The sequence below is a fragment of the Paroedura picta genome, chromosome 4 (genome assembly GCF_049243985.1).
Source record: "Paroedura picta isolate Pp20150507F chromosome 4, Ppicta_v3.0, whole genome shotgun sequence".
Classification (NCBI taxonomy): Eukaryota; Metazoa; Chordata; class Lepidosauria; order Squamata; family Gekkonidae; genus Paroedura; species Paroedura picta.
This window is the reverse complement of record NC_135372.1, coordinates 50,779,184-50,804,691: the sequence shown is the minus strand read 5'-3', so window position 1 is coordinate 50,804,691 and position 25,508 is coordinate 50,779,184. Positions and strand designations below refer to the sequence as shown.

Genomic DNA, 25,508 nt, shown 5'->3' with positions numbered 1-25,508 from the left:
TGTGATGTCTTAATTACTTGATAGCTAATTTTTGCCGGAGGTCACTACTGTGAATGAACACACGTGTGTGCGCATTAATATCTTTTCTCCTCTCATGTCCTCACATAAGAAGGGAAGTTGTAGGAAAGTGGGTTTGTTTAACAGCAGCCTCATGAAAATCTAAGAGTCCCAGTGCTAGTAGAAATGTGTATCTAACTTGGCCAAATGCCAGTTAAACCAATTGGTGCCCTGAATTTAGAAATCATCACCCATAAACTTAGATATAAAGACAATACCAGTAGTGTCAAGCAAGTTAACAGAGTTGTTCTGAGAACAAACTATGATGGAAGTATTCAACACTGAAGATGTAGAAAAAGCTACACTGAACGTATTTTATTCCACGGATAGCATTTATCTTTAGACAAAATCATGCCAAAACTTGTGGTCAACACAACTAACTAGATTATTCAGGAACAAAGAATTCTACTCTAATAGCAATGGGAAAATGTTCTTGCCCAAGATTCATATACCCATAGGTATGTTGTTGTTAGGTGCGAAGTCGTGTCCGACCCATCGCGACCCCATGGACAATGATCCTCCAGGCCTTCCTACCATGTCCTCTACCATCCCCCAGAGTCCATTTAAGTTTGCACCTACTATTTCAGTGACTCCATCCAGGATCAAGGATCGCTGCCTTGCCGTGGCAAGGGGGCTTGCGTAGCTCAGTGAAGCTATGAGCTATGCCGTGCAGGGCCACTCAAGACGGACAGATCATAGCTGAGAGCTCTGACAAAAGGTGATCCACTGGAGAAGGAAATGGCAAACCACTCCAGTATCTTTGCCATGAAAACCCAATGGACAAGTTCAAAAGGCAAAACCCACAGGTATAATTTTTCAAAATTTGTATCAACTCACATTTATGAACATGGACTGTCAGTTATTTTCTGCTATTTTTATTCACTGGTTTACTTTTTTATTACCATTTTGGTTTTGATGGTTAGTTTCAGATACAGTCAGTTTCTTTTAACACTTTTTCAGATGTAGTACTGGTTGGCTGTCACATTAGGAGATGTCTGAGTTTTAGCCCTGGCTAAATCTTCTGAAATGACATGCACCATGTGTTCTGTGGTTCTCTTCAAGTTGTTTGCAGTCTGTATAACATGATCCAAAGTGGAGTTTAAGATCTGATAAGAACAAATTTAATACCGTTTATCTAATTATAAACCCCCTCCCTGAAAAAAAATTGTATTTCAGGATATGTAAAGGGTTCTAAACTTGAATATAAGTTTAAACTGTTGAACTTTTAAACAGGTTCTTAAGGATGCGGCCAAGTGCTACCCATTCCCCCACACACCTTTGATTCTGCATCTTCAATATGCTTGTTTCTCAGCTCACTCATTGATCTTCTATGGGTATTCCTACTGTCAAGGTACTGAGGTGAAAGGATAATAGTATCATACATCCTTGAGTAGTGAGTTTTGGGAATATGTAGGTTTTGCCTAGAAAGCAAGAGAAAATCTATGCAAGTATTTCATATTGGCTAATACAGATTTCCACATTGAATGCATTAAAGGAAAAGGACTGGAGTCTATTAAGGCTAAGGATATACACAATCTTTTTGCTCAATGCGAAGTTACATTACAGCACATTGATTATCTTTTTAAAATTTTAAAGCAATACATTTTTTTACTACAGCATTTAAACAAGTTTAAGACCTCAGAATTCCAGGAGACATGGTAGGAGCTGGGGAGGGGAAAGGAAGGTCTCAATTTCTCCCTATCCACCTCTGTTTTCTTCATCCTACTTGATGCACAGCTGTCTTCTACATTTTTTCCAAAGGTTAACAGATATGTTGAGTCCAGAAAAAGCCTGAGTCAATGTGGCATAATGGTTAAAAGAAGCAACAGGCCTGAACTTACCTGGGGTGTATTTGCAGCCACAGAGTCAGCCCAGGGTTGGGCTCCTGCTGCAGGGCCAGGCTGGCCAATCATCTTCTCTGGAGCTGGCCTAAGAAGGGCAGTACTCCAGGCAGACTAGGAGTTCAGAGATTTGTCTCTGGTCCACTCCCTCCCTTATTTATTTGGGCTGTTGCAGGGGCCTCTGCCTCATTCGGTTCTGGACTCCCCACTATGAAGAAACTCCTACTGTATCAGTTATGGCCTTGCTTTACTGCTCTACTTAACAGACATCCAACTATTAAATATAAAATTAGAGGAGACAAGCTGAGGACTTGTGAAAAATTTCAAGCAGGTGAGAAGAGACATGAAAATCCATCCCCTACACATCTTTTCCTTTGGGATTCTAGGAATTCTCAGGGACTTGAGTAGAACAACTTCCCCATTTGTGTTTTTTCCCTCTTAATTTCAATAATATTCTGTATCTCCTGAAGCATACTATATCCTCACCTACCTACTGTGGTGGGTTTTCTAATTTCCAAAACCTTTTTAATTTGAAGAATCCCCAGTACAAAAATTCTTATACTTGGGATAGGTGGACTGACTTTGCAGTTGCAGTTACAGTGATCACCAAAGCAGCAGAAAATATTTATTAATGGCAAACATGAGTACAAACTTAAAGGAATAGTTACAATTTCAGAAAAGAAAAGGCTACATGACTAAATATTTGCAAAAGTCTGCATATATAACTTACGTGTCAGAAAGTTTATATATGAACTCTTCTGGTTGTTTGTTAAAATAAAATCTTTGGAGGGCAAGGCTTTTCTTATGTGAACAAGCTGAAATTTTGAAGGCCACAATTAGAAAAAAATACAACTTTCATATAATCACATCTTGGAAACACCAACAAAAATGCATGGCATAAGACAGCATACAAACGCAAAAAAATTTAAAAGTGCATAACCTTAAGATTTTGAGAACAATTAAGGAGATAAGAGAATCAATTTTAAAAAATCATCCCTATTTCAAAAACTATTGGTAATTCAAAGGAAAAAGGGGCTCAAAACTCCTTTCTGCTAATTTATATTTTATTTACTGTATTTGCTGACTACTTTCCCCCCTGAAAAACATGCCTCCAAGTGGGAGGGTCGTCCTATACGCCGGGTGCACTTCATTTGGGATAGACATAGCTGCCCATAGTGGCCTCCCGATGCCCGCCCACCTCATTCTACATACCATCCAATATCGCATGGTATCCAGCGCAGCCGCGGCGGGTCATCAGCGTGGCTGCGGCGAGCATCAGCAGCGAGACAGGGGTGCCAGCCTTTTCGGCGTGACCGGCCCGTTCTGCTCAGCAGGAAGCAGCGGCGCTTCAGCCCGCCCCTTGTCTACACAGAGCTCGCACATGCGCACTTGTGCACTAGTGCTGGTCACACGGAGATGCAGGGGCAGGCCGGTTATATAACAAACTCTATATTTTGAGTGGAAATGTTGGAGGGTCGTCTTATACGCCAGCAAATACGGTAGATTTAAACTTCGATTTTCATCAATATGAGCAATCTTCTACCTACACTGCAATCAGAACTAATCAGAACCTAACTCTTATTCTCTCAAATTTATGGCCCCAGTTTATAACTTGGATAGTATCCAAACCAATGAAATGAAGTCATGCCCTTCTGTGCTTGAAAAACAGCTGTGTAGGAAGATGCACAGTATATTTGATTCTCTCTCCTGTTGCAGGCATGACAGATAAAGATGGCTGTAATGCATCCTTCTGCATACTATTCTGCAGAGTCTCTCAGTACCCTACTGGCTATACATTAAATTTAGGCTTATTCACATTTTTAACTGTTTCTGAGCTATAAAATATTTGTCCTAGGTGGAAACACATCTCCTTACTAGAGGTTGAACAGAATACTTTTTTACATTGTCTTGCTCAACTATGTGCTAAATTATGAAATATTTGAGAAGATTTACTAATACCACACTCATTGCACTCCTCAAAATTGTTTCTTTTTCTTTCACTGTGAAAATGGGTTTTTCTGTCCTGTTGTGGAAAAGCTTTGGAAATAAAAAGGAGACAGGATAAAGTTACAGCAAATTTGTCCTATGGCAATCTCAACTTTTAAAATATAGTTTAAGCATTCTGAAGATACCTGCAGAAACAATTAAATCATTATTTTCCCTCCTAGATGAGATTGTTCAGATCTTGATGGACAACATGATACTATTTTGAGAGTCAGTGAAAGTTTTTCAATGTACACTTCTGCATTTATTATGGCATGTGTGTGATATAGCCAGGAGATCCTAGGACTGTCAGGCAGCCAGACAAGAGACGTTCAAAGGTGGTTTGCCATTGCCTGCTTCTGCATCATGACCCTAGTGTTTCTTGGAGGTCTTCTATCCACGTACTAGCCAGAAGAATACATTTATGCTGAACGACCCAAGTAGGAGTTAATCATGCTTGTCTCATTTGAATCAATGGGGCTGAAATTATTTGCAACAAACTTGTTCTTCTCAATACAATGGAAAATTAGGACAATTTTAATTTTTTCACTTAATTTATAGTCTGCTTACATTCACTTACAATGTAAAGTGGCTTACATTGTTCTCCATATTATTCTTACACCAACCCTGTGAGGCAGGTTGGGTAGAGTGTGATTGCCCAAGGTCACCCAGTGAGCTTCCATGGTAGACTTGGGTCTAATACTTGTCTGACATGCTGAGATTCACGTAGAAAACTCCAAGAGTCTAGTAGCACCATAAGACTAACAATATTTGTGGCAAGGTATTTTCAGTCTTTAAGCTGCTACTGGACTCTTGCTGTTTTCTACTTCTACAGACATGACTATCCCTCTTATCTACCACTTCATGGTGGTTGCTTAGGTTTATGCCATGTAGCCAGGTCCAACTCTAATCATATTTAAACTGGTTATGTAACCATATACAAAGAAGGGCAGCTGAGTGTGTGGATAATAGGTAAAGGTGTCCCCTGTGCATATCTGACCCTTGGGGTGATGCCCTCTAGTGTTTTCATGGCAGACTCAATACGGGATGGTTTGCCAGTGCCTTCCCCAGTCATTACCGTTTACTCCCCAGCAAGCTGGGTACTCATTTTACCGACCTCGGGAGGATGGAAGTCTGAGTCAACCTTGAGCCGGCTGCTGGGATTGAACTCCCAACGTCATGGGCAGACAGCTTCAGACAGTATGTCGCTGCTTTACCACTCTGCGCCACAAGAGGCTCATTGAGTGTGTAGATAGACTACCTCATTGATGGGGATGTGCATTCAAATGCACATCTGAATGTGAAATCAACTTGTGTTTGGTCATTCTTATCCTGCAATCCTGTTCTCGTGCTTCATTTGTGTAAATAGTACAGCTTATTTCTATAGTCTTCTGTGTTGAGACAAACTTAATTATATTCAAGATTTTCCACATGAAACAGCAAATAATGTCTTACAAAACTATTTACCTTTATTTTGCTTCCTTGCATCCATTTCCCATAATTCATGATGTTTAGCCTTGGGCTCTAGAAATAATTCACTTCTTGAATTGTTTTTAAACTCCCCAAACGAAGTGTCTTCTGTATCACTATCTAAATCCCCAGCCCCAAAGTTGCACAAAGAGGTTAGACATAAATATATTATTCTTAATGTATGAGTTCTTAATGCAGTTTCAATTCTGACATGGCTTTTATCATTCTTAATGTTAAAACACTTGTTGATACAAGTTAATTTTTTAAGTCCCCATGAACAACAGAAATGCTAACACAAGTCTATTGTCTATATCTATATAATACATAATACATCTAGTAATAACATACTAATGGCATACATTTTGCTGCTGTACTTCCAATTGATGGAAGGAGAAACTTGCTGTTCAGGTTTAAAACTAGAACGAGCTCCAGTTAAATATGTGGTTTCCTAGCCAGTATGTAAATTGTTGCTTTTGACTGAGATGATAAAGTGTACAATATATTGTGCTGGCTCTGGAAGGGTTTTGTTGACTGGGTGGGAGTTGATTTTGAATATTTTTTTAATTGGGTGATATGACCATATATGGTAATGTCAACCTGCCCTTCCCCCCAATGTCCAATGATGGGCTTGGAGGAGGGGACAGATGCCAGCCATACAAATCCTTACCGGCCGATGCTCATTGCATGTGATGGTAATGAGTCCAGAATGGTAAGTACTCTTATTTTAACTTAACTGGGGCGGGGGGCGCAGCCCTGTTTCTGATATATTTTATGTTTAGTTTCTGGAGCTATAACCACTCTGGATACACAGTTGTCCATTGATTCAAGTGGGTAGCTGTATTGGTCTGAAGTAGCACAACAAAATTTTAATCCAATAGCACCTTTAAGGCCAACAAAGATTTACTCAAGGCACAAGCTTTTGAGTGCATGCACTCTACCTCAGCGAATGGCACAAAGATCATATGAATACAGATATAAGGAAAAAGTAAATTAGTAGCAAATTAGTAAATTATCATAACATTCAAAATATGCAGTAGGATAAATCTTTGCTAAAAAACCTAATCTGGGTTCAGTTGTAGTTCACAAAAACATTGGAGAAATAAAAATGTCAAGGTTAGTAATTAATTGTTCATTGAGCAAGGAAATGTATTCTGCTCTGACTCAAGAGCATTTCACATATTTGGACTTCACACGTTTCAGATCTAAACCCTGCCATGGCAAATAAATGATAGGGCTGAGCCCTAGCACAAATTAAATTTTGTTGGATGACAACAGACTATTATGTTTACTGAAATCATAATAGCTAAATTCAAGTCCAGTGGCATCTTAGAGACCAACAAGATTTTGGAGGTATACGCTTTCAATAGTCGAAGCTCCCATTGTCAGATACGAATCTCAGTGTTCTAATGTAGACCAATACAGCTACTCTCTGAGACTAGAACCATATAGCAATTAACTGCTTAAACTCTAAACAATGTAAATTTTCTGCATCAATATTATTAAAACCTAAGTACCTGATACATCTTGATCCACTGCTGTTCCTTCTAAGAAGATGGAGAATCTTTCAGTGTCTGCCTGTTTGCTTCTTTGTACACTGTTTGCTTCTTTGTACTCTGTTTTATTATTTCTGTGTTAAATGGGAAAATACAGCAAAATATATATACAAATTTTAACAGCAGGTATGAGAATAGTAAGTCTTAGGTATACTGTGAATGCTTGTTTGTTCTAATAGTTCCCTGTAATGATAATTCAATATGAGTTTCACATTTAGTCATAAAAGAATATTTACTAACCTACTAGAAGAAGAGGAATAAATTTGTTTATTTGGTTTATTTGATAGTTGTATTTTTAGCCTAGGATGTATAATTATATTATGTTCTTTTGCAGGATTTTCCAGTCCCCCAAGAAAACTGTGATCTGAAGTATTCAATAAGTTTCCAATGAAGAAGTTTAAAAGAAAAAAAGGTGATTAGTAAAAATTTGTAACTATTACTTCATTTATTGAATTAAAACATACATATATCATGGTTACTTTATCATATACCTACCCTGTTTTATCAACAATGATTGATTACTGGTGTTAGCTTCCTTATTGGTTGCACTGTAGGGATTGGCTGCGGGTGGAGATTTCATTTCCCAGTAGCTTAAATTCCTGATAGAACAAAAATTAAAGTAGTGGGGCACAATGCAGGGCCATCGGGGGATCTGATTATTGGTAAAGGGCAACAAAAGGGCACAGATTTACTAAAGTCATCTAGCAAAGACCTAAGGGTTGGTAAGTATTTTAATGAGATTGTGGATCATGACAACAAAATGCAATCTAGTGTTGGCTGATCATTAATTAACTAATTAAATGCAAGGTCAGAATTACCAACTAGATAAATATGGGAGAATAAAAATATTGGGTTTGATCCAGCAATCTCTCGCATAAAGGCACAGATGGACATAGATCCTTCCTATGCATTAAATTCCCCTCCCCCAGAATCCCTGCTGACTCTTGCCAAGATGACTCCTGAGGTTACAAAGCAATGTGGATTAATACCCATGAGGGTTATGGCAGTGGTACTGATGAAAAGAAAGGGAGTCAAATTGCTCTCCTGCATCTTTTATCAATGAAGAGAATAAGGAGAAAAGAGCAAATCATTTATATCTCACCTTTCTCCCCAATGGAGACTTGAAGAGGTTTATATCATTCTTCTCTCTTCCATTTTATCCTCACAACAACCCTGTGAGGTAGGATAGGCTGAACATGCATGACTGATTTGACTCTGGATCTCCCAAAATGACATTTTGCTCCACATAATCAATTTATAAGACTCCCTTATGAATAGTTATTTCATTTGCATAACATTTGGAAATCAGAATATATTTATGCGTTTCAAATTCCTGATAGTATTTTGTAGTACCATACCAAGACAAAAATCTCCAAGAAGATATTGATAGGCACTCTTATTTATGCACTTAAGGTACTTTATCTTATTACTGTTAAGTACACAAACATTCACACAATTCCATTTGTTTTTCAGGCTGTAGTGCAATAACGTCAGAGTAGGATCTGGAGTATACAGGTTTGTAACCCCACTATACCATGGAAGCTCGCTGGATGACCATGAAACAGTCACACTCAGCTTAACCACACAGGATAGTTGTTGTAAAACAGGGCAATGTTGTAAATCACTGTGAATTTCCATCAGACAGAAAACAGGTGTGAAGACTGATCAAGAAGTTATTAGAATTTCCTGTTGATGACCCTGCAGCAATCAAACTGATGTGAATATGATATCTGCTTCTGTATCAAAGAACATATACTGTAATATGTTTTGTAACCCTGACATGAAAACTTACCCATCTGTGTTTTCTTGAACACAATTATCATTCTGGTTCATTGGAAATTGCATGTGAGATCGTAATCCTCCAATGTCTTTGTCCGATGAAAAGTAGCAATACTGCGTTACAAAACACAGCACACTTATTTACAAAGGGAATTTACAAAGGGAAATACCATTTACATTTGCAGCACCTTTTTGAATAGCAAAAGATAAAGCTCTTTTATTTGAATGATGACTACAACTGTAGTAACTTGACCACCCACCTTTGTGAAAACAGATTTATAAAGATTAAATTAAGCATAAAATGGACTTGCATGGGTAGATTGCTCATTTGCTGGCGGTCTTGATTTTTCCAGAGGCTCCACTATTCTTTGTTCATAGACAGTTCTCTTTTGTGGTTCTAACTGGCTAAGGGGAAACAAAATTATCTTTTAAAAATGTGTTTTAATAACAAATAGTGAGCAGATCTGAAGACACAACTAGTAGTGCTAGTATAAAATGGAAGAATACACCCACATATTTAAAGCACTGAGGTTTTAACAGAGACTGCTCACAGTTTACTATACTCCTAAGGACATTTGCAATTAAATCTATCGTACTGATACTGGCCAGGATCCAAGAACTGAGCAGCAACCAGATCCCTATACCTAAGGGACGATGGGCTTATGTTCCTCAAAAAGAAATTTCCAAACCTCTGGAACAAATCACTTATGAAACTGAGGAGTTTCAATAACAGTTTGTGATGTGCTAGCCGGCTCAGAAGACAAATAAAAAAATTGACAAGTTTGTGCAAATCTCCTGACTGACTCCTAGCCAAAGTATTTAAGCTTTGGAAATTAGATCAGACTCTCTTTAATAAATCAATGTCTAACAAGTTGTTATGGTAATTTAATGTCAAGAGAGAAACAGAATCTATCCAGTGGCTTAATAAAGCTTGAAAAGATAAAGAGTCTCTTATGTTATTTATTCAGGCTTCGACTCTGCCAGAACGGTCTCTAGATTTGTTTTCCGTTTTCAATCTTTCGTCAGTGGCAGTGAGTCCGTCCTTGTTAATATTTGAGTATAATTAGGCAAACGCTCCTGTATCATGGAGAGTCAAGGCTGTGAGCCTGGGAGATCAAAAGCTCACAGCCTTGACTCTCCATAATACAGGAACGTTTGCCTAATTATACTCAAATATTAACAAGGACGGACTCACTGCCACTGACGAAAGATTGAAAATGGAAAACAAATCTAGAGACCGTTCTGGCAGAGTCGAAGCCTGAATAAATAACATAAGAGACTCTTTATCTTTTCAAGCTTTATTAAGCCACTGGATAGATTCTGTTTCTCTCTTGTCACTAATTTTGAATCGTCCATTTTTTTCGTGCAGCAGTTTATGGTAATTTAATGTAACAGAATTCTAACATACTCTTGAAGAATAGGATAACTCCCACTTTTAGTAGGTTGCTGGTATTTTCTCTGGGGAATCACTTCCACAAGATGGTTTCTATTTTCTCCATATTTCTCATTCTTAAAAATATTGACTCCAGCAGCAGTCTTGGATGGAGGCTCACTAATGCTTGAAATCACTGGACTCTGTCAAAGAATCACATGAGGTTACAGACTATAGTCTACTTTAGAACTTACAAAATTATGCTAGAGCATGCTACATTTTTTTACTGTACAAAATAGACCAGGATTATGAAATAACCATTTTCATCTGCAAAAACAACTTTGCACAGCACAAATTGACCACTGATAAGTGTGATTTTTGTGACCCTTGCTTTTAATTCAGGAGGTGGTCATAATTTTACAATGAATTTAAAGTTAAACTGAAAACTTTCATAGGAAGCCAATATTCTTTTCCTTCTTCTTTGGACTGTGAAGAGTTTTGTGCATTCTTATGTCTTCTCTTTAATCAGATCATAAAAATATACATTATTATACAGATTAGCACAATAAAATCAGAGTCCAGTAGCACCTTTAAGACCCACAAAGATTTATTCAAGGCGTGAGCTTTCGAGTGCATGCACTCTTCCTCAGACTATCAGTCAGAACCAAGTCCATAGTCACTATGCCTCTGTTTGGCTCTGTGACAAATTGTTCCAATGCACAGTCATTTACGATATCTAGGAACCTCATTGCTGTAGCATGACTTGAGCACACATCATTATTACTTGGTTTCTCCCTTCTATCGGCATAAAAAGGATTAGAAGGCTTTAAAAAAATAAAAATCAAACAACCTAAGCTTTCAGAAAGAGACTTGAAATACATCTGTGGGGAAAACCCTAAGGTATCAATACAGATAAATGTTTGGGATTCACCCTACCATATGCCACAACAATAGAGCTTAATAGTTTACCTCATGTCCACTAGAATAAGAGGAACACACAGATTCACATGGTGTTAGTGAGGGAGAGGTTGTAAAAGTAGAGTAATTAGGACTTCCAATTCTATCAAGTTTTTCTTTGATATCTTCAAGCAGCATTCCAAGTTTAAATATTTCACCCTCTACTTTTCTAAATACAAATATAAGATACAAAGTTACAAATACCATATAGTGCAACATTTAGCATAGTATTATGGAGGCAAAGAAAACATAGTATTAAAAGCCTAAGTTCTTCAGTTTTAAAAAATAAAATATTTAATGATCAATACGATGTTGATGGATTATAAAATTAACAGTAGTTTCAATTATAACACTTTTTCAGGAACAAAGAATTATCTGGCAGGGTGTCCAGAAAAGCTATAGTCTGCATTTAAGATCAAATAACAAAACAACTGAATAGATAATTATATACATATGGGGAAACTGCATACAATAGTACAGCGGCCCCCAACCTTTTGAAGGCCGGGGACCAGTCTGCAGGGGGGGAGAGTGGGAGGCCCGGGTGCTGGCATGCCGGTGGGTGCAAACGTGCATGCGCGGAACTGCGCCAGCAGGCACAAACACGCAGGCATGGCAGCTCTGCACATGCGCGTTTGCCCCCGCCGGCATTCCGGTGGCCGCACTTCCCTCCCTTCCCCCATAGTGTGGTGCTCGCTGGGCCTTCACCGAAGCGGCCGATTCGCTCAAGGCCCGGTGAGCACCGTGTTGCGGGGGGGGGAGGGAAGGGAGGTGCCTCCCCCCCTGCTGCAGCCCAGTGCCAAGGCTTTCATGAGCTGGCACTGGGCTGCGACCCCAGCAATAGCACACAGAGTGAGTACCTTGCCATGAAGAGACACTCTTTCATCTTATTTTTAGGGTAATATTTCTGTGTAAAAGATCATATACATAAACTTGAAAAATCTATCTTGCCACCTGCATACATATTATTATTTACTATTAGATTTATTTCCTGCTGCTATCAGCAAGCTGTCTTGTGGCAGGTTACACAGTAAAAACCCCACATAAACACATATTCCATGCCCAGCCACATATTCCACACCCACCCACCTTAAGGCATATAGAGTATCTATAATGTCACTCTGCATGGTGGGAAAACTAGTGGATATTCCCTTCCTGTACCCACTCTGTATAAGAATCTAATGCCAGTTTATGTTTGCAGCAATTCTGTACAAAATGTACAAGGCTCTTTTTATGAGTGGAGGAGAAATACCTGGCTCATAAGAAGCCCGCAGAATCAGACAAATTGTCCATCTAGTCCAGCAAACTGTTTCACACAGTCACCAGCTGGTTTCCCTGGAGGCCAAAAACAGGGCATAGAGGTTGAGGCCTTTACCTGAGGCTGCCCCAAAGTGCTGGTATTCAGGTTTGCTACCTCTGAATATGGAGGTTCCCTAGTAACCATGGATGGAACATTTGTCCATTAATATGTCTAAGAACCTCTTAAACCCAATTATGTTTATGGTCATAGTCATCACTACCTCTACAGATAGTGAATTCCGCAGTTTAATTACCTGTTGAGTAAATAATATTTCCTTTTCTCTGCTGATAAACAGGACACTAGCTGTAACTGGTGTAGATAGTAAAATACCTAGGGGCCATGTTTGTTACCTGGACCTCCATGGATAGAGGTGTCCAGACTCATGCTCTTGACAGTGGCTAAAGTTGTTAGTTGAACTCTGTCATGGGCTGGGAGTTCTAGAGCCTCATCTGTGACATACCAACCTAGCCACATGTTGTTCCATGAATTATCCATTTAAAAACACATCATACTAGAGCATTTATTCATAATAATAATTTCAAAACTGAAAACAATCTTAGCTATGTTCCATAAGCCACTTTTATTTCAGAGATTAAGAAGAAGAAAAGTTGGTTCTTATATGACGCTTTTCTCTACCTGAAGAAGTCTCAAAGCGGCTTACAGTTGCCTTCCCTTTCCTCTCCCCACAACACAGGACAAAATGATAAAAAGTATATATATATATTTTTAAGTATGTATCTTTTTGTTGTATTTTATGTTTTCCTAAATACAAATGTACTAATACCTATTATTAAACAAATAAATACCTGACCTGTCAGGATCAAATTCTCCAATGTTTGTTGATGAGTGCCTATAATGCTGGAGATGTAGGGCACAATGTTTCTCTTTTGCATCTAAATAGTTCCATTCCAACTGGTCGAGATACTCTTTTAAAAGTTTTAAAATCTTTATAAACAAAATATAATAAAATGTATGAAATCCCTATTAATTTATAATTTATAATACCGTATTTGCCGGCGTATAAGACGACCGGGCGTATAAGACGATCCCCCAACATTTCCACTCAAAATATAGAGTTTGTTACATTACATTACAGTACTATGGGCCACTATGGGCAACTATGTCTATCCCAACTGAAGTGCACCTGGTGTACAGGACGACCCCCCCACTTGGAGGCATGTTTTTCAGGGGGGAAAAGTAGTCTTATACGCCAGCAAATACTGTAAATAATTGTATCATTCACTATCACTGTTAATCATAGGATCTCATACTACATCTCTTAAATTATCCTAGCAAGTTTAGCAAGCTGCTTGTACTATGCTGTTTTGAACAGTCACAATGCTTACATATGTTCAAACTCTGTATTGATATGTTCAGCATATCTGTCAATTGAAAACTTCCTACATGTATTTTCTTCTTTCTTTCTTTCTTTCAGTCCTAAGAACATGTAATCCTCTGGATTTGAGATTAACCCCACTGCAATGACGAAGACACTTTCCTGGGAATAAGCCCCATTGAATGGAACATGACATTTACTTCTAAGTAGACCTATTTAGGATTTCTTCCTACATCTACCAGACTGTGGCCTACCATTACATCTATTAATAATTAAAGTGCCACAAATTGTGCAATCCTATACAAAGTTACTCCAGTCAAAACTCATTGAAATAAATGGTCTTAGGCAGAAGTAACTCCACACTGTAATATGACTACCCACTGAGATTTGTAATGATCACAAAAACTCCTTCAACAGGAACAAGGTAATATCAATGCAATACTAATAATTAAAGAAAGTCAGACTGAAACTCATTTTTAAGTCAATTTTGATATTTCGGTTTATCGGCAGATAAACAGCTTTTATAGTTAATTGAATTACCTGCCTTGTTTTCATACTATACTTATACAGTAATGCCCAATTCAGAACATGTATGTCTTTAATTATTTAGACCAGGCATATTGCTGAGTCTGAGAGTTACAAAAGAATGAGAATATTATATATACTGAAAAAATATTATTCAGTACAATATAACTTCATCAAACAGAATTATCAAATGAATTCATGAGCCTCCAGGAAGGGTGGTATATAAATAGAATGAATGAATGAATGAATGAATATCTATAAAACATACACAAAATACATTTACCTGATGGCGTTCTTCAAGGGGAAGTCCATCTTGTGTTATATGTCTGAAAAATGTTTCCACCTTTAAGAAAAGGAATTAATTTCATTGCAGAATTTAGAGGCTTCATAAAAAGGGAAGCTGATTTGCACACAGGTATTGAAGGCAGAAGTATTTCATATTACTTTTGTTTTCAGCTCTTCCGTCTGTTCCTTTAACATCTGAAAGAACTTTTCTCCTTCTGTTGCTTTTTGCAATAAAGGAGCTGATGCACCAGCTGATGGCAGCCACGGGACTATTTTTCTAGATGGCAGTTCTATAAAACAGAATGAAAAAGGGGAAATCTAGAACTCAAATATGTGCACTTAGAAAGAAGCCTAAGTATGCAAGAACAAAACTCTAAAACCTGTGGTTCTCAATCCTCCTAATGTCGTGATCCTTTAATACATTTCCTTGTGTTGTGGTGGCCCCCCAACCATAAAATTATTCAAGTGTTATTTCACAGAAATTAAACCAAAACTGACCAATAGTATGAAGATCCATTGTTCAATATTGTATATAAATTGTATATAAACTGGCGGGTGCCTTCAGGAGGAGTGGCAACAGTGCCCCCCCCCCGCCAAGCTGCTTGGTCTGCCACAAGAAAGAGCCAGTTTGGTGTAGTGGTTAGGAGTGCGGACTTCTAATCTGGCATGCTGGGTTCGATTCTGCGCTCCCCCACATGCAACCAGCTGGGTGACCTTGGGCTCGCCACGGCACTAATAAAACTGTTCTGACCAAGCAGGAATATCAGGGCTCTCTCAGCCTCACCCACCCCACAGGGTGTCTGTTGTGGGGAGAGGAATGGGAAGGCGACTGTAAGCCGCTTTGAGCCTCCTTCGGGTAGGGAAAAGCGGCATATAAGACCCAACTCTTCTTCTTCTTCTTCTACAACCCCTGTGAAAGGGTCGTTCAACCCCCAAAGGGGTCCCAACCCCCAGTTGAGAACACTGCTCTAAAACAATATGATTTTATTTATATAATTAGTTTGAGTTACCTGAAAAAGATGTTTGAGAGGAACCCAGCATGGGTTTCACAGGAACTGTAATGGGTGGAACTGCAGAAATTTCAGAAGTTATCCCATCACCTCTTGCTTTAATGTCATGTTTAGGACTGCAAGAATTTGGGCTAAGAAGCATCTGTTAAATATACATTGGAAAGTACAAAATCAATATTTACAATCAATTCACTTGCCTTTTTTCTTCTGTCCTATTCCCTGTTTTAGTATTGGCAGGTGATAAAAATGTGCTTAAATTAAGAAATATTATTAGGAATTTTCATAGATGGTCAAGGAATAAGCAACTGCTTGTATCACCACAAATTAAAACAAAAATATCTGTATTCCAAAGTATATACTTAATAAGAGCACAATGTATTATTCAGCAAGCAGTAAAAGCAAGAAACTTTATATAAACTGTATGTAGTATCATTCATACCTCAGCTATATAGAAAACTGTGGGTTATAGAAAAGTAGTGTCCTACAAAAATATCTAATTTAATATACTGTAAGACTTACTTTAGCATTAAATCGCTGATGATCAATACGATTCTGAGTCTCAGCTTGTTTTGTCAGCAACTGTTATATTAATAGATATAATAAAGATACAATCATTGTCATCATTTATAGAAAATACTAACATCTGTCTAATGTTTTGGAACCACATCCTACTCTCAGCTGAGCTACTACACTGTTCAAAAGAAATACGTATTTAGAATTATGTGAAACTGCAGTTTTATGGGGGAAAGTAAAAAATAATGCTGGTTAGGAAAAATTTACCAAGGAACTAAGATGACAAGGCACAGCATGTTGTGGCATGAGAGGGGCACAGAGGGATGGGCAGGTTGAAAGATCTGGGGAAAGGTAGTCGTATTGTTGTTTTCATGAGATGTTTTATAATTTTTACTGTTTTTAATTGTTCAAATGCTTTAACAGTTTTATGTGTACTGCCTTGAGGGCCCTGATGGGTGCAAAAACAATGTAAAAAGGTTTAAAATAAAAACAAGAATTTAGTTGAAGGTGGAAAAAAAGTACAACGCAGGCTACGATCTAAACTGTGACTTTGAATCATGGAAGTGACTTAGGCAAATAGATGGGAAATTTTTATTTTTCCTTGCCAGAGAAATGAGAGGACACATTTTCCAGGCAGAAAAGAAGTGTGCGGGAGGGGTAAACTTGGAGGCCGGACTAAGAAGCAAATCAGGAAGTGAGACTCAAGGGTCTCCAGCAGGTAGGATAAAACATGAATGTGAACTGGTATTTAAGACATTTTCAAGAATATTAATAAACGATCCTTATAAGTCCTAAGCGTGCAACAAAATGAACCAAATATTAATCTAGGTGTTAATGTTAAAACTCAAAAGCATATATTACTCCAACACAAATACATACATTTCAAGATGGAAGTTCTATATAGAATTTTTGAATTTACGATGCAAATAATTTCACCAATAGATTTTATTTTTGGAATAAACAAGATCTGTAATGTGCATGATTCAAAAACATATAAAGAATATCCTGGAGATTTGTATGTAGCATAGTTAGATTAGGAACTTCTTGATATATTTCAAATACTCTCCTCCAACATCCTGATTGGCTCATTTGGAACATTCCTGCTTTTTTGAGCACACTTCCTTCCTGCTTGACTGACTGCAAACAGTTCTCTCTTCTCTCCTCTTTCTATACGTTTCTCTTCCTAATAGAATTAGTTTATCCTTTAAAGCAGCGGTCCCCAACCTTTTGAAGGTTGAGGACCGCCTCCAGGGTTGAGGAAGAGCCGGCGGCCCAGGCACCACACATACGTGTTAGCGCCCCCTGGTGGTAAAAATGTGAATGCGCGGAGCTGCCGCGCATACGTGTTTTCACCACCAGGGGCACTAGCGCGCATGCGCAGCAGCTCCGCGCATGCGCATTTGTGTCACCAGTGTGCCGGCGGCCGCACCTGCCTCTTCCCCCCCTCTAGCAACAAGAAGCTAGCCGTGCCACGAGCAAAGCAGGCATGGCCGCCGGCAGCCCGCTACCGAGGCCTTTGAGGCCCAGTACCGGGCTGCGGACCGGGGGTTGACGATCCCCGTTTTAAAGCAGCTAAGGTTGCCAATTCTGGTTGGGGCTTGGGGATTTCCAGATTTCAAGCTTCTCACCCCATTGTAGGGCTCTGAGAAACTGGGGGGAATTTACCAGGTTTGGGGAGAGAAAACCAGGAAGTAAATGTGAAGTTGCTGTGTCAACCAGAAGGAAAGTCAGAATGTCGGGGTGGGGGGGGTGATACTCTAGTTTGAGGAAAAACTGTAGGGAAAGAATCCTCTCCCTCCATGTCAAATTGGCAACCTGCCATGGAAACTATGGCAGTTTCATCAGCCAATTGTGATATAGCTCAAGTGTCTGCTAGATGAGGGGGGAAAGTTTTAAAATCATGCAAATCTTTGGAGATGCCTAAAGTAGTCCTCGGAACATTAGCCACAGATTTGGATTAAGGCACAATAGGTCAGAAACCTTTGAATCTAATTTATTTTGAAGAAATTTTCAGAATTTACGATGCAAATAATTTCACCAATAGATGTTATTATTGGAATAAACAAGATCTGTAAAGTGCTTTAGAATAGGGCTTTAGAAAAGCACAGAAGCTTCCGGCCTGTCAATTTATATGGTCATAGATCCAAACACAATAATAAAAACACCCAGCCAAAAAAACGGTGCCTTCAACACAAGATGCTTTCTCTACACACATAATCACAGGTGTACTAAGGAAATATGTGTTCTATCATATTAAAAAACAATGTATTGATTTTTATTGATATACTTGGAAAGCTGGAATTGGTAGCGGTTTTCCCAACAGATGTATTATATTTACGTCCAGCAGGTGTACAAGGATTATAAATATGTGCAGAAGCCTTAAGGCAGCAACACTCTACAAATCCTGCTGTAGTTCTAATATTGCACAGTATTAGGTAAAAATACTCACAGATTTTTCATCGTATGTTTAGTATGCATTCTTCAGCTACTTACTCAGGAAGAACCCAGTAATTTGTTAACTGATTATTTCAGTTAGACTTGCACTACAGCCTGTGACCGGAAATCTGTATCTACAGGGATCAATGGTTGACTGAGTTTCTGCTATATAACAAGACAGAGAACTGCACTTAGCATTTTAACAACCATTGGCAATACAGGCAGCCAAAATCACATCTACCTCTAGCTGTTGGTCAAGTCCAGGAATTTTCATTTCCCCTTCTTGCTTCTTCAGTGCGATACAATCCAAATAATTCATCTCTTCTAGAATGTCTTTCACAATTGTTGATTTACCAAGCAAATTTGGGGAAGAGTTGGTTCTCTTCATCACAGGGGTCAATTTATTATTTCCTTTAGGTATTTTGACCTTTGGAGCAACCTTAGAGAAATCAGGAAGCTGATAATTAACCTGACGTTGACCATATCTGAATTTAGAAGAACTAGACATTTCCAGAATATTTTTTTTCTCTTGTTCTTCTGTCTTTATTACATCATTTACTGAATCTTCTTTGCAGTCTTTTTCCTCACAACTGAAATTCATTCTCTCATCTACAACAAATTGTTTTCCTTCTATCAAATCCCAACTTTTTTTAATTGATTCATGCTTTTCTTCTTTTTGTATTTCCAGATGATTTTTTTCTTTTGGAGAAGAGATCCTTGTACTTTCTGAAATTTTAATTTTATTTAGGATAGTTTCATCAAAACTTTCAGTAAGTGATATCTCTGGAATAGTTTCACAGTCAATTAATTGACATGAACTTGTTAATTCTTCTTTGGGAAAATGACGTAAAAGGACATCTGAAATGTTTGAGTTGGAGAAATGTGGATTTCTTCCTGAACTGCTAAAATATCCAGCTGGTAATTCCTTCTCTGTTGCCATAGCAATTTCAGTGCCATTATTCTCTGGAGATGATTGTAGATGTATCTTAATTCTTTGATGAAGTTGTGTATGGAAATTTGATTGCTCTTCTGAATTATTGCTAATTTGTGGAGGTGGCAAGGTGAACAAACTTTGAGAGGTATTTTCTATAGAAGTGAAATCCTTTATATTTTGTGAATTACAGTAATATGGACATATATTTTGTAGATCATCATCATAAGGCAGTTCTTCTTGTTCATCATCGGTATTGTCTTCAGGGTAATCAAGCATATCAAGAAGTGTTTCATTCAGTTTTCACACTGTTTGAATTTCTTTGCTTACAATACATACTCATTATATCCTGATCATAAAACTTTCACTGAATGTCACATTTCAAATTCTGCAAGATTTGAGAGAACATGCATACTTTTAATACATTTATGTAAAGGAGTACCATCAAGAGTCTTAAAAACCTGTAAACCTTCTTTTTCCCCACTCCAAAGTTTTCATTTTTAGAGTAAATTGTATGCTGGGAGGAAGTCTCCAAATTCAAATAAAACATTAAAAAATGTGAATTTATGGCTATAGCAGCATAGAGGAATTGCAACAGAACTTCTAAATTTAAGTAGATGAAGTTATTATAATAAAATATGCTAATATTTATGAAGAGATTATTTACTAATACATTTGTACAATAGCAGAATTCCCTTATTTTCATGGCATGTTTATAAATTGCAATATGTAACATTACACGTATATTGGCAGAAATGTATACCTGTTGTATATACTCAAAATCCTATATGAAAATACCTCCAAGTACAACTGCTGACAGTTTTTTAACTTTAAGAACTGGTCAACTGATTACCTCTCATTTGACCATACTTGTTGTTTTCTTATTTTATGGCAGAGTTATGCACATGACGCATATAATAATATAAAATATGTTGCCAAGCAGGTACAACTTGAGCACAGTAAAATATTTTCATATAGTCCATGAAGAATGCTACTGTGTAGATAAAGTTTATGTGTGTGTTGCAATGCAGCTTTAATTATCAGGAATAAAAGCTGCTTCTCCTCTAGCCTTATAAGAGACAGTTGCAAACTTGACAGTGTAACAAAATGTCTATTAACCATTAGTAATTGCTTGCTGTACAATATAGCAGTTATCTACTAAACTCCTATAGCTGCTGGCATTTCTAAACAGAAAAAGGCATACTGCCTACTTAGCATACCTTTTTAACTGCCTTTTAAAAATGTTGCTACTTTGCTATATTTTTCTTTCATTTTAATTGTTTTAAAATATGAAATTCTGCAGATGAATTCTGGTATTCAAAGATCAAAGCCTACAAGAATTGTACAGTAAATTGTTCACATTTTTATAAAGCTTACCAAACATTGCTAAAATGTATAAATTTCAATGTTAATTGTACTGTTTCACAAATAGTTATTTTTAGTAATTAGTATAACATATTTTGTTTTTATAATTAGTATACCAATGAAATCAGTTGATGATTGAAGAATGTTTGTTGTAATTAAGTTAATGCTGTAAAGATAACAGACAATATGAAAATATTTGACAAGTCAAATGACCAAACCTTTTTATTAGTCAGAAGGCCAACATATGCATCTCTTTGCTGACAACAATGGAATGATCTGCTGGTAAGAAAGGAAAGGTTCCATTTGATCACCAAAAAGTTATGATAATAGTTTTGGATCTGTACAGACAAAAGCTAAACAGGATGGGGCCTATACAAAAGAGAATAATTAGGTAAAACCTAATGGAAAAGATAATTAGATCTAATATTATATTCAGAAAAACAAATGGTGATAGAAGATTCCTTTTAAGTTCTGCTTTTCAGATAATTTCCACATGTACCATTTACATGGCATTATTCATATTTTGTTTATTTAAAGATGATCCATAAATTTGTTCTTTAAATTTAGCTTCTTTTTTCCTTAACTCACAATAATGGCAACAGTCCTAAGAATATTTAGGAAGTACATTCCATAATAGCACTTAATTCTGTAACCATGTTTAGAATTCAGCTGGAAATATTTAGTTTATTTAGTTTATATAACTTCTCAGAAATATTTAATGCTTTGTTATTTATACATACAACTGAACTCTGAACAGCTTTGTGATTAAGTTAAACTTCATTATACATATTCTGGTAACCAGATATAAACAACAGGCAATCTTTATTAAATACTATCATTATAAATACCATGCTGAAAACCTTTATTCCAAGGTAGCTTTTCTTTTCTTTTATACAATCTTTTAGCATACAGCTTTCCTTGCACAAAAAAATTCCTTGTTTCATTATTCTTATACACATACAGAAAACATATATAGTTAACACTGCCTCCTTATACTTACGCACCACAGGCAAATATTTGGCTACATTTTTACACAACCAGTAAAGTTATCAAGGCATTCTGTTGTCCTCCACCAAAGAGTTTAGATACCAAACAAGATCCTAGATATTAACTTTCATCAGGTGTAACCCTATATTGAACATACAAACCTGGAGCTCACAGTAGCTTTTTAACTGCAACCTTACACCTTGGTATTTATTATTCTGCCTTCAATTTGTATTGTTCGGAGAGATCACAAAGGGAATATAAAGTAACAAACCAACATTTTCCAGATCCAAGTGTGAATGCCAAATTGAGCCTAGTACTACTTAACTTTTGTTCCCCCCCCCCATGAAGAAGTACTTGGAGCTTGGGCTTGAATTTCTTAACATTTGATGCTTTTAATGTCATAAATGTGTTTATTCTGCACACATTGTGGAGATGTTTAATAATCTATAAGGGAAGATACATGCTAGTTAATTATTTATTCATGGCTACCATTTCGGACTTATTTCTAAGATCAAGAGAAAGTATTTGCATCTTAAATTCTCTAAACCAGTAATTTCAAGACATGTTGCTTAGGTTATTATACATTCCTGCCAACATTTTAAAATTCCCCAAAGGCCTTTATCATTATGATCTAGACTTGTAAATTCTAGACTTAATTAGAATCTTTTTGCAAGTGACCTTGTTGAATACAAAAGCTCAGCTTTAGCTGATTTGGGTCCATCTGTATGCCCCATGGCAAAATGAAGGAATAATTAAGGAAGAAACATGCACAGCCTGATCCTATCATTTTCTGCAACTGCAGCAACACAAACAGAACCTTACATTGCAATGTTTTCTAAAGCATTCTGTATAAGGCAAGAAAAGCAGATCTGGATTGTTCCAGTCTTTTTATGCTTAAAAGGAAGAATTCTTTTCTACAGCTCCTAGCTAGGGCAAGACTGAACTAGTATTTCAAGATGTGTCATGTCAGAAGTGGGGGTCTAACTAACCTCAAAGATTAGAACTGTGTAAAATATTTAAATTTTATTCTAAGTAAGAAAGTAAGGATTACTATTTTAAGTTACCTAAGACCTTGGGACAGTTCCAGTGTCTATAAAACAGCTGTTCCACCAGGCCTAGGGGTAAGGCCAGAAACTACACCAATACTGTGGTCTGCATTCTCATAACATCAGTCGAATTATTATCAGACTAGTTCGACACAATCAAAGCTGATACAGGGATGACCATGAATCAACTAAAAGAATCAGTCAGAGACAGGGGCGCATGGTGAAGACTTTCCTATACAATCACCGAGGGTTGGACACAACTGAACATCATCATCATCATTATATAGTTTGATAATACAGTGTATGCTATCATCATGCTCTCACTAGAGAGAAGTGGCAGCTTTTAGTATGAATTGATTTTAACTGGAATATTAATTAGTGACTTTAATATTTATGGTTATTACATATTGTATTATTTTATTGTTATATATATATTTGTTGTTACCTGCACTGAGCCTTTGGGGAAAGGTGGGTTATATTACTATTTGTAGTACTATCAGTCCATCCAACATATATAAAAGACTCTTCTTCATTGCTTCATTATTTAGTTGCATGACTTATACTGCTTACGAGAATGGAAGGCCTCTGGATTCTAAAGTGTCTAAGAATGCCTTTGTGTTCAGGTGCAAAATTGGAGCCATTAGCTATTCCCATGTGTCAAATGTGCTGTCACTGTTTCCAGTATCTGGCAATATGCACTCTAATGAGCACATTGCACATGCCAAGAGAAATATAAGTGAGCTCCCACATCAAGCTCTGGAAAAAAATTAATCAGACCTACGACCAAGATAGCTTTAGCTATAACTATCTTGCACTGCTCCTCCTCCTCCTTCTCACAAGTACTTTTCTTCAAGCCAATTTAAAGGCAGAGGGTCACTTTGGAAAACTTCAGTTTTTTGTGTTTATCTAGCAATTTCATGTATACAAGGCAAGGCTTATATGAACTTTGGAGATATTTTAAGTACATTATAAAAACATAAGAGGGGCGCTGAGGGATCAGACCAGCAATTTCTCTGCTTTAGTATCTTTTTCCAGAGCTGCCAACCAAGTGCTAACACACACACCAAGGTCTTCCCCTGATGTTACCCGCCGGTATTCAGAAGTTTGCTGTCTCTAGACATAGAAGCTCGCCTTCGTTTCATTGGTGAACAATCACCGGGGGAGCCCCTCAGCTTTGCACTAGCCTCCCCATTCCCACCGGGTTCTCGTCCAGGATCACCTACACTGCGCCTTATTTCACAAATATAGTGTAAAAATTGCGCGGCTGGTTAAAGAAGCCACCACGTCATGTACGGGCGCCCCCGAAGCCTACTTTATGAGAGATGGCTAAAGTTTTCCCACAGCCTTTTGACACAGCTTTACGCGAGCGCACTCCTGGTCGACACAATCACCCAACCACTCGCTCGGCAAACTCCCCCTCAGACTGAGAAGGGGAAGGGTGAGTGGGTAAGAAAGAAATCCCTCCGCGCCTCCATCCTCCACGAAGCCAATCCCGAGCCAAATGCGTGCCCACGTGACCTCCCACCAGCCAGGGCGGAACAAAAAGGGAAAAGGGAGGCCCAAACAAACTCCACCCCCTCCCTCTCATTTCATTGGACTACGCGAAAAATGCTAGTAAGGTAAGGCGACGCTCCACGGTTTGAGGCGCTCTAGAACTTGGGTAGGCGCGTGCGCGCAGACAGCCGTTTTTTTTTTTCTTCTCCCTCACCGAGTTAGGGGGTTGGTTTTCTGCGTGCCGAGTTTGGAAACCGCGATGCTATTGGCTGGGGAGGGCTCGGACTAGGAGCGTCCCTCCCTCTTTCGGGGAGGGGGTGAGACCGGGGCTGCCCGCTGGAAGGGGCCGGAGGTGCCGCCGCGAGTGGCTGAGGGACTTCAGGGCCGGGCCGGGCCGCGAGGGGGAGGGGCGGAGCGCGAGGAGGACCGCGAGCTGTCCAGGGTGGCTGAAGCGAGGCGCTGAGGGGAAGCACTGGGACGTCCCGCCAAGGGGCCGTCGCTGAACCTGGTAAGTTAAGACGTGGAGGGGTCTGCCAATGGCCGGTGGGGGGGCGCTATAGAAGGTAGGGGGCATTTGTCAAGGCTGGACAAGGAGAGCATGACAGACTGGCCCAGGATGGGTATAGGGTTTTTGTTTTTGTTTTAATGGGGAGCCATTTTGAGGAAATCGATCCGGGGGCGGACAGCGATTGATGCTAGGCCGTCGGTTAGAACGAGTCCTTTCCCCCCAGAAAAGCGGCTGCGATCTATTTGTCTTCAAGCATGAATTCACAAGCACAACGCTTTTCCTTACGTCGGGGCGCCTTTCATTTTCTGATGCAGGAAACAAACAGGGAACACTTGAGCACCGAACAAAAGGCCTTATCAGGGTCGTCGTCCCCCCCCCCCGTTTGTTTTAAATAGCCTGTATAAACCCCCACCTCCTTTCCCCCACCCGTAGTGGACTCTTTTTTTCTGTATTTGGTTTGTGTGTCAACACATCTTATCTGTGCTCCCACTTTGAGGGAGGCTTGCTGCCTGTGTTGCCTTCTTCTTTAGCATTTGGACGTTTAGAGTTACTTGCCTGCAAACATCCTCACATGGATGTTAGAAGTTCACTCTTTTCGGGGTTCAGAGGACTTGAGTGCAAGCATAAGTAGCTGTTTTTAAATACCGTATTTGCTGGCGTATAAGACGACCGGGCGTATAAGACGACTCCCCCCCAACATTTCCACTCAAAATATAGAGTTTGTTACATTACATTACAGTACTATGGGCCACTTTGGGCAACT

At 38.5% G+C, this 25,508-nt stretch overlaps 2 protein-coding genes across 12 annotated transcripts in view; one reads left to right on the top strand and one right to left on the bottom strand.

Annotated features, from left to right (window-relative positions):
* Positions 1 to 714: 714 nt before the first annotated feature.
* AKNAD1 (AKNA domain containing 1) lies at positions 715 to 24,628 on the bottom strand. Of its 6 annotated transcripts, none has more exons than XM_077332790.1 (20): positions 23,189 to 24,206; positions 20,929 to 20,986; positions 18,656 to 19,733; positions 15,985 to 16,044; positions 15,466 to 15,607; positions 14,615 to 14,745; positions 14,454 to 14,513; positions 13,121 to 13,254; positions 11,025 to 11,181; positions 10,092 to 10,258; positions 8,995 to 9,088; positions 8,697 to 8,797; positions 7,400 to 7,503; positions 7,145 to 7,268; positions 6,866 to 6,978; positions 5,349 to 5,471; positions 3,852 to 3,935; positions 2,629 to 2,713; positions 1,334 to 1,478; positions 715 to 1,130 (listed from the first exon to the last, which is right to left on the bottom strand). In XM_077332790.1, exons 3-20 carry the CDS (start codon positions 19,622 to 19,624, stop codon positions 1,014 to 1,016), a joined length of 2,910 nt encoding a protein of 969 aa, XP_077188905.1. In that variant the 5' UTR covers positions 19,625 to 19,733; positions 20,929 to 20,986; positions 23,189 to 24,206; the 3' UTR covers positions 715 to 1,013. The 6 variants fall into 6 exon arrangements, with proteins under 6 accessions (XP_077188905.1, XP_077188903.1, XP_077188900.1 ...); XM_077332788.1 differs by lacking the exon at positions 23,189 to 24,206 and adding an exon at positions 24,452 to 24,628 and having other exon boundaries at positions 720 to 1,163; XM_077332785.1 differs by having other exon boundaries at positions 720 to 1,163.
* GPSM2 (G protein signaling modulator 2) overlaps positions 24,347 to 25,508 on the top strand; it is a 41,966-nt gene continuing 40,804 nt past the window's right edge. For 3 of the 6 annotated variants that reach the window (XM_077332805.1, XM_077332803.1, XM_077332806.1), the window contains exon 1: positions 24,555 to 24,745. The gene's annotated coding sequence lies outside the window, so the exon portion shown is untranslated. Of the gene's footprint in view, positions 24,363 to 24,551; positions 24,746 to 25,508 lie in introns of those variants that run through there. The other 3 variants (XM_077332800.1, XM_077332801.1, XM_077332802.1) reach the window with 2 other exon arrangements.

Coding starts and splice junctions, on each gene's coding strand:
- AKNAD1 (XM_077332788.1), bottom strand. CDS start 19,624: ATGCTTGATTACCCTGAAGACAATACCGATGATGAACAAGAAGAACTG. Junction 13,255..14,453: donor CCCTTGAAGAACGCCATCAG/GTAAATGTATTT, acceptor TTGTTTATAAAG/ATTTTAAAACTTTTAAAAGA. Junction 6,979..7,144: donor TATTCCTCTTCTTCTAGTAG/GTTAGTAAATAT, acceptor CATTTAACACAG/AAATAATAAAACAGAGTACA.